Raw genomic sequence first — 12,947 nt, forward strand, 5'->3', positions numbered from 1 at the left:
ACATGGAACAAATGCATTAAAAACAAGCAAGTTAATATAATATCACTTAAAGTCACTTTAAAAAGTAATAATCCATGACAAGCACATATGTATAGCGATATTTTAACGAACAAAAAAAAAGAAACTATGAACATTCCGGATATTTTTACCGGTCTGTCTATTATTTACTTATGACTTTCTTAAGCGTCGAAGAGACCACGATTTGTGTTTAATGGCCATGTATCAACGATGATTGAAGGCTGAAGACGGGTTTCTCCTTTCTAAAGACTATGCCGCTGCACTGCATCGGCGAGAGGAGGTAAGTTTGTGAGCAAAAACATCATGTTATTGAAACATGGAATCAGAATGAAGTTAGATAAACTGATTTTTAAAGTCGACTACGGGAAATTACTTTCGCCACTAGATTTTATCGACTGGCAAAATATGTTAAAAAAATCTCGGGAGTTCTATTGAATATTTTTCATAATTGGGGTTATATTGTGAGGTTGGTCGTTGGGAAGTGAGTAAAATAAACTTGATATCAAAATATAAAGGTCTTGTTTTGATGTAACACATCTGAAAACAATCCTAAGAATGTTCAACAGGTCGAACACCATCGCTATTTTACCTGTCAACGTTAGATTATAATTTACCTACTGATGGCTACTGTAGGCAATATTATAGCCTAGGTCTACTTTCACTATTCAACTTTTCATGTTATTATTTTTACGTTAATAAAAGTATTATTTGATGAATAACTATCCCACTTTTTGATGGGGCGGGGATATTACAGGGCTTTATCCAGATCCTTTGAAGTATCGGTATTGGGTAAATTCTCCTCAGAAATCTTGCTTTTATTTCCCAGCCTTTTCAATCACAATTTTCACTTTTTTCTTTTCTTAATTTCCCCTTTAAAAGAAATATTCCATCTTTAGTCTAGAATTAAAAAATCGATTTTGTTTGATGATTGATTTTATTTGTCTTCATTCACACATTTTACAAGGAGCTTCATGATATTAATATTAAGTTGAGAACTTGTGTTGATTTATTATTAAAAAGTGCTGAAATGCCATCTCAGTTCATCTATTTTCAAAAAGATTTAGAGGGAAACCCTCCGTACCCCCTTAAGACAGGGGCTCCCGCTCCCCTCTGGTACTTTCCCCCTGGGTTTGGGCCTTCTGCCCTCACCAAGGTGGCTTGTAGCTTTAAATGGGAAAAGGGCAGTAGAAATGTTTTTCTGGAGTTGTTTCGCCCTGATATTTTATATATTTTAAAGTTGTGAATATCAGTTGAAATGTTTTTAATTATTCATAAAGCTTAATATTTTCATGTTTAGTCACAGAATAAGTCCATGGTTTTCATGAGCAAATGTCTTGTTAAATGAATTCCATGCTACATTGTATGTGCAAACCGGTCGACCACCTAAACAAGTTTTGTTTATATACAGGAGTCCCTCTGAGATAGATAATGAAGAGGAGACATGCCCCAGTATCTGGCAGAAGTCCCCAGACTCCATCCTGCTGGACATTTTCTATTCCCTCAAAGCTTGTGACCTTGTCCGGGCCGCACAGACCTGCAAGGTAAGCAAACTAGCAAAGTAGGTTGTTTGGAGTACATTTTAATCATCAGATGTTTTCATTTTGTTAGGTAGTCTGTGGCCTACAGTCTTGGTAATAGTTACCCACAGGGTAGAGTAGTTAACTCATTCACCCCTGGAGACACATTTGAACTCTTCCGATTCAAATGTTGGAATAGTTAATTTTGACCTAACAATAAGTCATTTAATGCAATGAATCAAATTCAACATTAAAAGTTCAAGTAACAATAATTTATGATTGAATTATCATTTAAAGAAACTGATTTTGTCAAAGCATCTTTATGATTACACTGTAGTTATGCTTAAACAGGACTGGCATCGCGTGTGTCAGGACGAGAGTTTATGGAAGGGCCTGATGAAAAGTCAATGGGGTGTGAAGACCGTTTGTCTCCCACCAGGAAAGGAGAGCTGGCAAGCTGAATACCGACGCCTCCATTATCTAGCTCCGGTGCAGCTCAGCGAGACGCTCACAGATCACAACGATGAGGTGCTACATGTCAGCTTCTCCCATAGTGGCGATATGTTCTCTACAACCTCCAAAGACGCCACTATCAAGGTTGGTCAGCTGCCAGTTACGGTTTTTCATGTGAATCTGAATTTGTTAAAAATTTGCTTTGTTAAAAATTTGCTTCAGTCAATTGAATCCAGATATTGAGAAGGTGGTCTAAAACTGTGGTTTGTTTACACCAAAAAATCTGTCCAAGTTAACTGTAGATATCTTTCAGTAACTGTTTCATATCCATTCAAACTAATTTCGTTCCTTTTGGACTAAAATCTAAAGTGTCTGATGTTTTCTTTCACATAAGCAGTTCACACTTTAGTCTTGCTATATATGAAAATTTGTTTCAGAATTCGTTTCTTTTACAAATATGTTTAACAGAGCCTTATTGAAAACTAGACCTCAGTGTTACACTGCCTAAACTCATTCACCCCTGAAATTTCATAATGAGCTATTCCAACCTTTGAATTGGAAGAGTCCGAATGTGTCTTCAGGGGTGAATGATTTAATAAAAAAAAGAAATGTGTCTTTCATTTTATTTTACAGGTGTGGAGTGTTGGGTACCCAACAACAATAAAATACTCAAAAGATTTTCGTAAATTACTTTCCTGGGACTTCACCCAGTTCTCCTGCTTCAACCAGAGTGATAGCATGCTGCTGGTGTCCAGTGTCAAGACGAGGGACTTCATGGACAGGCGCGGATTTGTTGCCATCCTCTCTATTCTTCATGGTAAATTGAAATTACCGTATTTATCCCGTAATAAGCCCAGGGGCCCACAAAACGTTTCCGCCTTAAAGTAAGAGGATGCGCTAATAACAGGACAGTGTAATAGATTTTGTTGAAATTTATACTGAACTGAAATAGATATGGGTGGGCTTATTGCCAGATAAATAGGGTAAATATGCTAATTGTTACCAAATGCAGGTACATGTATAAGCTTTTTAACAATCCTAAGTTATTAGTTCCCCAGTGACACTACTGGAAGGGTGCTATAGGTTTTTCTCCCCTATTGGGATGGCAGGGTGTTAACCCATTCACCCCTAAAGTCACATTTGAACCTTACTGAATCAAAGACTGGGCAAGTCCAGTTTAAATAAGTAGTGGGTAAATGAGTTATCATACCAAGTTTACTAAACACAGAGTTATGGCCCTTTGTCTTCTTTACCAATTTTTCCCCAGAAGTGGATAAATATCAATTGCTTGCATAATTAAGTATGCTTCGTTAAAATGTTAAAACTAACTACAATTCCTTAATGTCTTCCAGATTTCCATATACTGCGTGTTGTGGCGATGGACCCGTCACAACTGTTTGGGGCATGGCTTGATGACAGCACATTCTTGGGTGGTTGTCTGGAGATTAGCCTTGACAGATTTGCGACTACAGTCCAGATAGAGTCGTTTGAGGTAAAGCAATGACAGTTTGTAAATGTTCATTTCAGGTAACCACGTCCATATAGTTATTTGAGGTAAACCACTGTTTGTTTGGTGATATGGAGCACAAGTCTATACATTGGGAGTTGGTAAAAGCCAAAATCATGAGGTAACAGTCAAGACTCTAGGTAAAACATTTGTTTTCTAGGTCAAAAGTCTGAATTTGGGGGTCAACTATTTGGAATTTGAGACGATTCTCTAAAATCTAGATGAGTCCGGAAAAACTGTCTGGAGTAAGTGACATTAGTTTGGAGCCAGGTCAGTAGTTCTGATAAGTAGGACAGTCTTGAGTCAGCCTGGAGTTGAGATAAATGGTCTGGACTTGAGGGCAGTACCCTGAAATCTGGTATTGTGGCTTTAAATTTGATTGTATGTTGTTTTAGGTACAGCCCTCCCATCTTGCCGAGTTGTTGTCGGAGGACTGTTCCGACATGTGTGTGGAAGAAGGGGGAGGTCAGAGCTTGTTTACGTTCTGTAGCGAGACTGCAAGCCTCATTAAATTCTTGACTGTGGCTAATGTTCCGGTGCAATCCAGTGACCCTGATGACCTCGGTGACCCCTACTCTGACTCTGACATGGAGGCTGATGGACCTGGTGAAAGATCTGTGGAAGAACATATGGAAGACAATTTTAGACTGGAAACTGAGGCTGGGTGTTCTTCCTCTTCAGGAAGGGGAGCAACTGGTGTCTCTGCTAATTTCTTTGTAGACTATAGTAAGTGTGGCTCCGCATGTGGTTCTGTAGCACCACACCAAACAGTAAGCACGCAGAACATGATATTTGTGACTGGTGAATTCGCTGTGGCATTGCATCAGGTCGGATTCAAAAACTTATCATCTCCCCCTGTCTCAGTTGACAATACAAAGTCAAGGTCGTACCGGGACAGTGACCTCAGTTCTAGCTCTGACCTTGAGGAACTAGGAACGGAACCAAACCAAGAGGAGAGCCACATGGTTGTCAGCTTCAGTAACAATGACATACAGTTACGGAGAATACGAAAGTCGGACAAGCCAGATCACCTGATTGACCTCTACGGTCATGTGACCGGATTGTGTTTGTCACACGATCACAGGTAATTTTGCATTTACTACTGACAGAGAGATACACTTATAATGACAATGCTTTTTGGTGGCTAATTTACCACCCTTGTCTTTTTCTCATCACAAATACAGTAAATGGTTCCACACTTTTTGTAGAATAGAAATCACTTTTAAAAGAGGCAGTTGTTTAAGCTGACGTTTCAATGCTCTGTGTTGTATTGCCAGTGAAAAAGACATCAATGGGAATCATTTCAAAACGTGTCAGCACCCTCAAAAAGTTCCCCATCAAATTGAAAGATTTCCCAGTGATGTTGCAGAAAAGTGTGAACACCTCAAATGACATGATTGGCTTGGCTGCAGATTAGCTTTCTTATTTAATTTTTAATCAAGATGTCGAGGATCAAGTCCTTGTGGTGGAGATTGGGAAAAGGAAATAAGAAAAAGAATATCTTTTACTCTTGTACATAACAATTTCTTTAGTAAATGGGCAAGACTAAAGTTAGAAAACTTCCAAATGAGAACTCTACTTCATTAGGGAGTGCTTGGACTCTACCGATTACCTAGGTACGTTAATACTATGGTTATAAGCTGCTGGACATGCATGTCTACAGATATGGTGGATGGAGGAAGATTTTAAGAAATCTAACCTCACATAGTGGTAAAGTCTATTTAATGGTAACAGGTTGCATGCATAATAGGCATGTATGGATTTTTTTTTATTTGGTTTGATATTATGTGTATGAATGTAACAAGACAAAACCTTTTTCGAAGATGAGGGCCTCTACAATGAGAGTGAGTTTATCATGACAGATAATATTATTACACATCATACCATATATATAGGATTTAACATGAGTTTCCATTTAATATGAGATTCATGAAACGAGTAAGAATTTTTCAATTAAGCGAGCCTCTGGCGATCCAAAATGAAAAATTCGGGACGAGTTTCGTAAATTTCATATGAAATGAGAACGAATGTAATATCCTTTTTATCACATACTCAAAATTTGTAGCATTTATTCGTGTAGAACGACAATTTTCATGTAACCTTGAAATGTAAAAAGCCGCCATTTTGACTCCAGTGCGTAAGTCTGTGATGTCATGTACTTGTCCTAGGCGTGACGTCACAATTGAAACAAATGAAACTTACAACCAATCACAGGGCTGATTGGTCATACTACTTGGGCTGATACGCAAAAAAATATATGACATGGGTATATTCACTGGATAACACAGTACAGTATGTGATCAATAGTAATTACATGTGAAGGGTGAAATGAATACCAAGTGAATGTTGATTTTACCAGTGAAGCACATTTATTGACTCGGTGAAGTCTTCCCTATACACAGTAATATAAAGCATACCAATCCCCATCATTGCATTGATGTCTGTCATGCAATTCAGGTATTACTTTAATATATTTATTTAATGATTACAAACGATATATTCTTATACAAGTAAAAAATCTTGTAGAGGATTGGCACAGTAAATTGCACAGACCAGGTGTTACTATATATATGTTACTAATATATGGGCGGATTGGTTGATCCCCGAAGCCGTCCTACGCATGGATATTCAGAGAAAGTGTTTTTCTCCTGCCCACACAACTCCCAGCAACCCAGGTGGAGTATAAAATGGTCTGGGGTGGCTGTTGCGGTATCTGTGCCGTAGCATTCAAGTGAGGTGGCACTATGAATGATGCTGTTGGAAGCACGATCCCACTACAAACAGAACACATCACATCTCCAGCAAAACACGCAGGCATACACACATAGGGAGATATTAGCCAGGTGGCGTACTATGCCTTATCAGGCGCTAACTACTAGTCCTATGATAGGACTAATAGTTAGCGCCTGATAAGGCAGCTCCTGCAAATTCCTCAAAATTGTATTGATTAATGTATATGCTAATTGTATTGACTGTATAAAATTGTATATCTATGTACTGTAAAGCGCTTTAGAGTGGCTTATGTTAGCTAGATAGGGCGCTATATCAAATGTTGTATATTATTATTATTATTATTATTATTATTAAATATTTATAAATGCTTACAAATGATATATTCTTATACAAGTACATTTTCTTCTGTAGATACTTGTTCCTCAATTGCCGACCATGGATTGGTACAGTAGATCGCACTGACCCCTGGGCAACTCCTGACCTTTCACCCTCCATAGAGGTCAGAGTTATTGACCTTTGCACTTTAAAAGACACGAAACTGAGATATACAGGCCACAAAGGTTTTTCTCCGTCGACAATGTGTTGTTTTGTGTTCCTTGATGTCAGTCAAGACTATGTGGGCAGGTAAGGATCTAAAACCTAATTTTCTGCGTCTAATTTGTGACTAATAAGAAAATAATGTTGCTCAATTGAGATAATTATATTACCTGGTAGTTATAGCAGAAGATGCCAAGTTGACAGCAAAACAAGTCAAAATACATAAGACTGATTTTGTGTGATAGGTAAACAAAATGTAAATCATATCTTCTCTATACATTTATGTTAATTCCTTAGTTAATGGAAATGTAGCCCGATCAGTCAGGATTTTCAGTTGTATCAACTTTGAATATGGATTTGTCTCCCTTTGACCATAACTAGCCTGTTTAATCACGAGAACCATGTGGCTGTCAATGCTATGCAGTATTTAATTTGTGACACAAAAGAAGAATGAAGAAATTTGAAATTATCACTTGACATTTAGAATTAAATGTAATTAGAACAAATAAGAATTTAAGATGCAGATAATTGGTGTTATATTACAAAAATGTGATGCATGTAAACTGTTTATCATAATTGTAAAACAAAATGTACTAGGAAAAACTCTATACTTTTTACCCTTCAATACTGCTGATAAATATCAATGTTTCTGTATTTAAATCATTCCAGGGGTTCTTTTTAAAATAGAATATCTGATATAGAAAGAGTTAAAGACGACTTTTTGAGTAATGCTCAAAGTTGAAGGATGTTTTCTGGATTGTGTAGGCTGCACTACATTATGGACATCATGTGGTATCATTGCTGTTTTGTAGTGGGAGTGAGGACGCTAAAGGCTATATTTGGGACCGGCACTACACAACACTACTGTCCACCTACCAACACGGGGAGGGCGTCGTCAACGCCATCGCCTTCTGTCCCAACAATCAGGAATACCTCGTAACCGTCAGCGACGATAACACAATCAAGATCTGGAGGTCTAAGCGCTTAATGAAGGGTTTGGATGTGACTGCAGACAATTGAAACATGAAACAGATGTACTATTAATCCTGTATTTAGAAGACTACCTTTGGGAAGTCCAAAAAATTGTTTCTTAATGCTGATTGCAGGTGGTCTCTTGATACAGGTGCATTTAACAATGAGATCACTACAATTGGGGTGAATGTGGCCTGTCAACACATGCATCCTCTTTACAGAGGTGGTCTCGTATGCAGGTTTGTCTGTATCTCTGAATAGGCATGAAGCTACAAATGCTAATTGACTATATATGGATTGTAAGCCAATATTTTCAGTAGGTAAAACGTGTTGGACTTAAAATTGTAAGTCATTTAAAGTGCTGAACATACAGACATACCAACAGAAAGAACGACTGCAGGAAATCAATGAAGCCTAGTGAGAACTGGAATAGGTGTTGCAGAAAATCACTGAGGCATGGAATGGATGCTGTATGTCACTTCAGTGAAGCTGGAGGTGTTTGTTTGTTGTTTGTTTGTGATGTATTCGGACTGAAAAAGTTGTAATTACAAATAAGCATATATGGTGTAATTACAAATTACAAATAAGCATATATGGTGTAATTACAAATTACAAATAAGCATATTTATTGTAATCACAAGTTAAAAATAAGCATATATGTTGTTATAACAAATTACAGAAAACCATATGTATCGTAATTACAAGTTAAAAATAAGCATGTATGTTGTTATTACAAATTACAGAAAAGCATATGTATTGTAATTACAAGTTAAAATTAGCATATATATATTGTAGTTACAAATTACAGAAAAGCATATGTATTGTAATTACAAGTTAAAAATAAGCATATATATATTGTAGTTACAAATAAGCATGCAATAATGTCTTTACAGCATTACTACCAAATCTTGGATGACATTTTGTTTTAAACTTGTCAGTAACCATTTTGTAGACATCACTCCATGTTTTGCAGACTGAAACTGGTGTGTATATCTAATATATGTATGTGATGTTTATAATCTGTTCAGGAAAGTGCTGATGTGCTAATTTATTTTGCTTGCGTTATTATTCATCAGCTGGATGGATGTTGTTCCATAGTATAAATATATTTAATATAAATGGATCTAATTTAATATTAATATATATTTCATTGAAGTCGTTCCATATTAAGACTTTTAAATATGTTGTGGAACTGGACTGGATCGATCGTCGGCGACCAGGGACTTCAATTGTTAGAGCGTTTTCTAGAGTTCGGAATGTCCCGGGTTCGAATCCAGGTCTAGCTGTTGCATTTCTCTTTCTCTCGTTACAAATAGATAATGAGTGGATGATGTTGCGTAGTAAAAATATGAATTGTATAAATTATGAGTGGGCATTGTTCGATAGTAAGAATTATATACGAAGTAACTTACAAACATCATTTAATTGTAAAAATAGTATATTATTTATCTTTTTCCGCCATAGCTTATTTTTTGGGCTCGTGGGTTATTTTTAAACGAATATCATGTATTAGATTCACAAAGGAAATATGAAGCTATGTTGATGAACTGAACCCATTTCTCCACACTGCCTTTTAGTGTTGATGTTTACATATTATCTTCCCATTTATGATTATACACGTTCTGAAATCTGAAAACTACACCCAGGGTAAATAAGTTTAAACTATATACCTGCGAGTGCAGAGTAACAAAAATTACTAAAATGTCTTGCTATTCCGTGAATTTTATCCAAACACTCACTTTCTACCTCTATTTCCTGGATTTTATTGCATTATTTCCTCATTTTTGGATCAGATGTTTTCTTCAACAGAGAGTTCAAACCATACCTTTGTGCAGAGAAATGCAAGTTTATCTGGAATAGATTGAATTTGAATATGAGGTCGACCAGATAGATAAATTGTGAGATTTCATTACCATATTTATCCGACAATAAGCCCATGCTCGGTAATAAGCCCCCCAAATATATTGTAGTTAAAAAGAAATGCCAACAACGCTTTTTCATTGTCCTGTAATAAGCCCATCTCCCTACTTTCAGTCAGAGATTCTGTGTTGGCCCCCTGGGCTTATTGCAGGATAAATATGGTATGTTTATAATCTAGTTAGTTAATGTTATGTTCATTACAACATGTATGTATGATTTCAGTGCTATTTCTATTGAAACAACAGCCAGTATCATTTATCTTCTGTCCATATTGTCAACACGAACAGCATACAGTTACTGTGCAAAAATCACATAACAATCATCGTGTACATGTCGCTTGTGAAGGGGTAGAGAAAGTGATTTACATTTTGGATGCCAGCTTTTTAGCATAAATTGGTTTTCAAAATTTTCTAATAAAAAGTAAAAAAATGTTATAAAAGCGGATATAACTGGTCAAAAAATAGCAGAGTTATAATTTTTGTATGCAGATCATGAACGAAATTATGTAGTACATTGAGATTTTTCCTATACATATATATCTACTGTATCTTGATTCACATAAGTATGTTTTTTTTAATTTAACACAAATTTTCTGCAATTTGCTCTGCTATATATTGAATCTGCTTCCATTGCATTAGATGACTTACCTTTTGCTTAATTTCCAGTTTTTTCGCATAAATTTGTAGCAAGTGTGGATCGTGAATTTTTAAGTATCATGTAAACAATTAATCATACACAAGACATACATTTGCAGTGTAATGCAAGTAATTGCCCTCAGGATTAAGTATGAAAAAGTCAGTTTGTGAAATTATAGTATGAGCGAAATATACGTAGTGGAGAGTATTACTGTGCCAGTTGTACATAAAAGGATACAATCTCAACTATGTCCATATATTGTCCACATGCTGGACATAAATATAAGTTATATACATGTATGTGCATAAAATATGTATACTGGTATACATGTATTTCAATTGCTTGAAAATTTGTTTTGTAAAATGATAGTAAAAGCAGACTTTACCAAAATTAGAAAGGTTTGGGTCATTTAAATTATTAAATAACAATCGTGTGTCGGCGAAGCCAGTAATATGAGCATTTTGGTCTAGTTGTGGCCAACAGGGATAACCTTACTGTGTTTTCAGATTTGTGGCAGTATATCTTGATTATACTGTCGCAGATTGAGTTTTACTGGCAATTGTGGAGCAGAGCCAGTAAAACGGATATTGACAATTATTCAATCAAGATAAACTGATGGAAATCTAAAACATACAGTAGTGTTCATTCTCAATCATGTTAGCTAAACTCACTGAAAAATTAGTTGATTATTGTGAACTTTTCAGACATTTTTGTCACTGTTGTGGATAAATGACTTAAGTATCATTTGTAGATAAGTTGAATCACATGCTTTTGTTCATGACATCATTAATAATCAATTTCATCACCTGTCGGGGTTAGATGAAGTCATTGACATCATTAACAATAGCCATCCGTGCTTTGCAGACAGTATTTGGCAGGTGTCAGTATATAAAGTCAGGTTTTCACTGCAAGACATTTCGCAAATTGAGGTTGATAGGTGCTTATTTGACTGCATTCATTAAGAGTTGTATCAGCTTTTAGAATAAAATAGTGCATAAAGGGTATAAAGATGGGTGTGCATCATCAAACGTGTGAATTCAATCTTGTCTGCTAGTAAAGTAGGTTGTATAAACATTTTAATGAAAATGTATGACTGATTTGTGTTGTAATATATGGAACTTTCTTTTGCAATGCGTCATCAAATCTTGTACATCTTGTCAGCAAATATTTGGTGATGTCATCAATATTTGTACATCTTGTCATCAAATATTTGGTGATGTCATCAATACTTGTACATTTTGTCATCACGCTTTTTGTGATGTCATCAAAATGTGTGTTCTAGACGTTTTAAGGCATTTGTGATGCCAAAACACAAGTTGTTGTGAGTTAACACTGCAGCTACTAGATTTATAAAAAATACTGTAGTTTGATAAACACATTTGAAGAGCTCACCTAAAAATACTCATTTCATGTTAGTAGAAATCACTGTTGCTCATGTAAGTTACTGTATAAAGAAAAATGTTTGTTGGTACTTTCTTTTGTGGTTTAAAGTTCAGTGGAAACCCATTTTTTTTTAAACAAACAGCATTTAAGTAAATATACCAAAAAAGTTCAAAACCAAGAAACATTACATGTTTCACTGTATGTCAACTTACGGCTGGAAGTTTTCTTTTTAAACACAATCAGCAAAGACAGTCATCGATCCATGAAAGCAATATAAATAGAGTATTCTAAATTGTACATTATACACCCGCCAACATCATTGTGGAGGCCAGATCAGTAGTATAGTGTACATATCGACTACATTTACACGTAAATCTTATAGAATATTGCTAGAAGTTGGCTTTGTATGTGTGCCCAATAGTGATTAGATATATGGAGCGAGTTGTTTTCAAATTTTATTAAAAAAAATTGTTAGGAATATATATGTACAAGTCAGTTTTCCCATCATTGTCACGTACATACAGATATTTCAGTTGTGACCTTGACATTGAAAGTATAACCTTGACCTTCAATTTTTCTCAGGAGACAGGTGTCAGGAATGAAAGAAGAATGTTGACAGACGGATTGATGGATATTCTGTTGATGAGCATAATGACCTTAACCTTCAACTGGTGTCGAACATTTGATGTCTTGTATAATTCATAAAATTTGGTTGAAAACTTCACTTAGAAATACAAGCAATTTTTCCAATCGTCATGTAAAGATTCTGTAACTGTGTGCGATGAAATTTGGTTGAAAACTTTTAGTCAGACATGTGTGAACAAGGCAAGTTTCCCGTCATCATGTAAACAGTATTGAACACTGACCTTGACCCTGAACATATGATTTTGACCTTCAACTGGTTTTGGGATATTCATGTTGAGGTTATACTTGCATGAAATTTCTGATTCTGTAGGTGAGACCTTAATCTTTGATGTGTTACCTTGATTAAGGGCAGAGAAACTTCAAGCAAAGTTACTAGCCAAATGACAGATTTTCCTATCATCATGTGAAGATTCTGTAATAATAACAAGAGACCCAATGGGCCTGCATCGCTCACCTGGTATAAAACTCACACTTGTAACCTTAAAAGTGATCTAAAATAAAGCTACAGGCAAAATATCAGTATTTATGATTAAAATTCGTTCAAAAGACCCTGTTATTTTTTTTTAAACATTTCACCCCTGTGATTGAAAGTCGAACAAAGTCATTATGTTGAACACATTGTATAG

The 12,947-nt window shown here is 35.8% G+C and overlaps 1 protein-coding gene across 1 annotated transcript; it reads left to right on the top strand.

The window, feature by feature from the left end:
* Positions 1-202: 202 nt before the first annotated feature.
* Positions 203-12,817, top strand: LOC110460167 (F-box/WD repeat-containing protein 5-like). The gene is made up of 8 exons (XM_021512922.1): positions 203-298; positions 1,427-1,559; positions 1,887-2,132; positions 2,622-2,805; positions 3,341-3,480; positions 3,891-4,579; positions 6,640-6,852; positions 7,578-12,817. The coding sequence occupies exons 1-8, from the start codon at positions 270-272 to the stop codon at positions 7,783-7,785; spliced, it is 1,842 nt and encodes a 613-aa protein (XP_021368597.1). The 5' UTR covers positions 203-269; the 3' UTR covers positions 7,786-12,817.
* The last annotated feature ends 130 nt before the right edge of the window (positions 12,818-12,947 follow it).

Source organism: Mizuhopecten yessoensis, unplaced genomic scaffold (genome assembly GCF_002113885.1).
Source record: "Mizuhopecten yessoensis strain PY_sf001 unplaced genomic scaffold, ASM211388v2 scaffold10331, whole genome shotgun sequence".
Taxonomy (NCBI): Eukaryota; Metazoa; Mollusca; class Bivalvia; order Pectinida; family Pectinidae; genus Mizuhopecten; species Mizuhopecten yessoensis.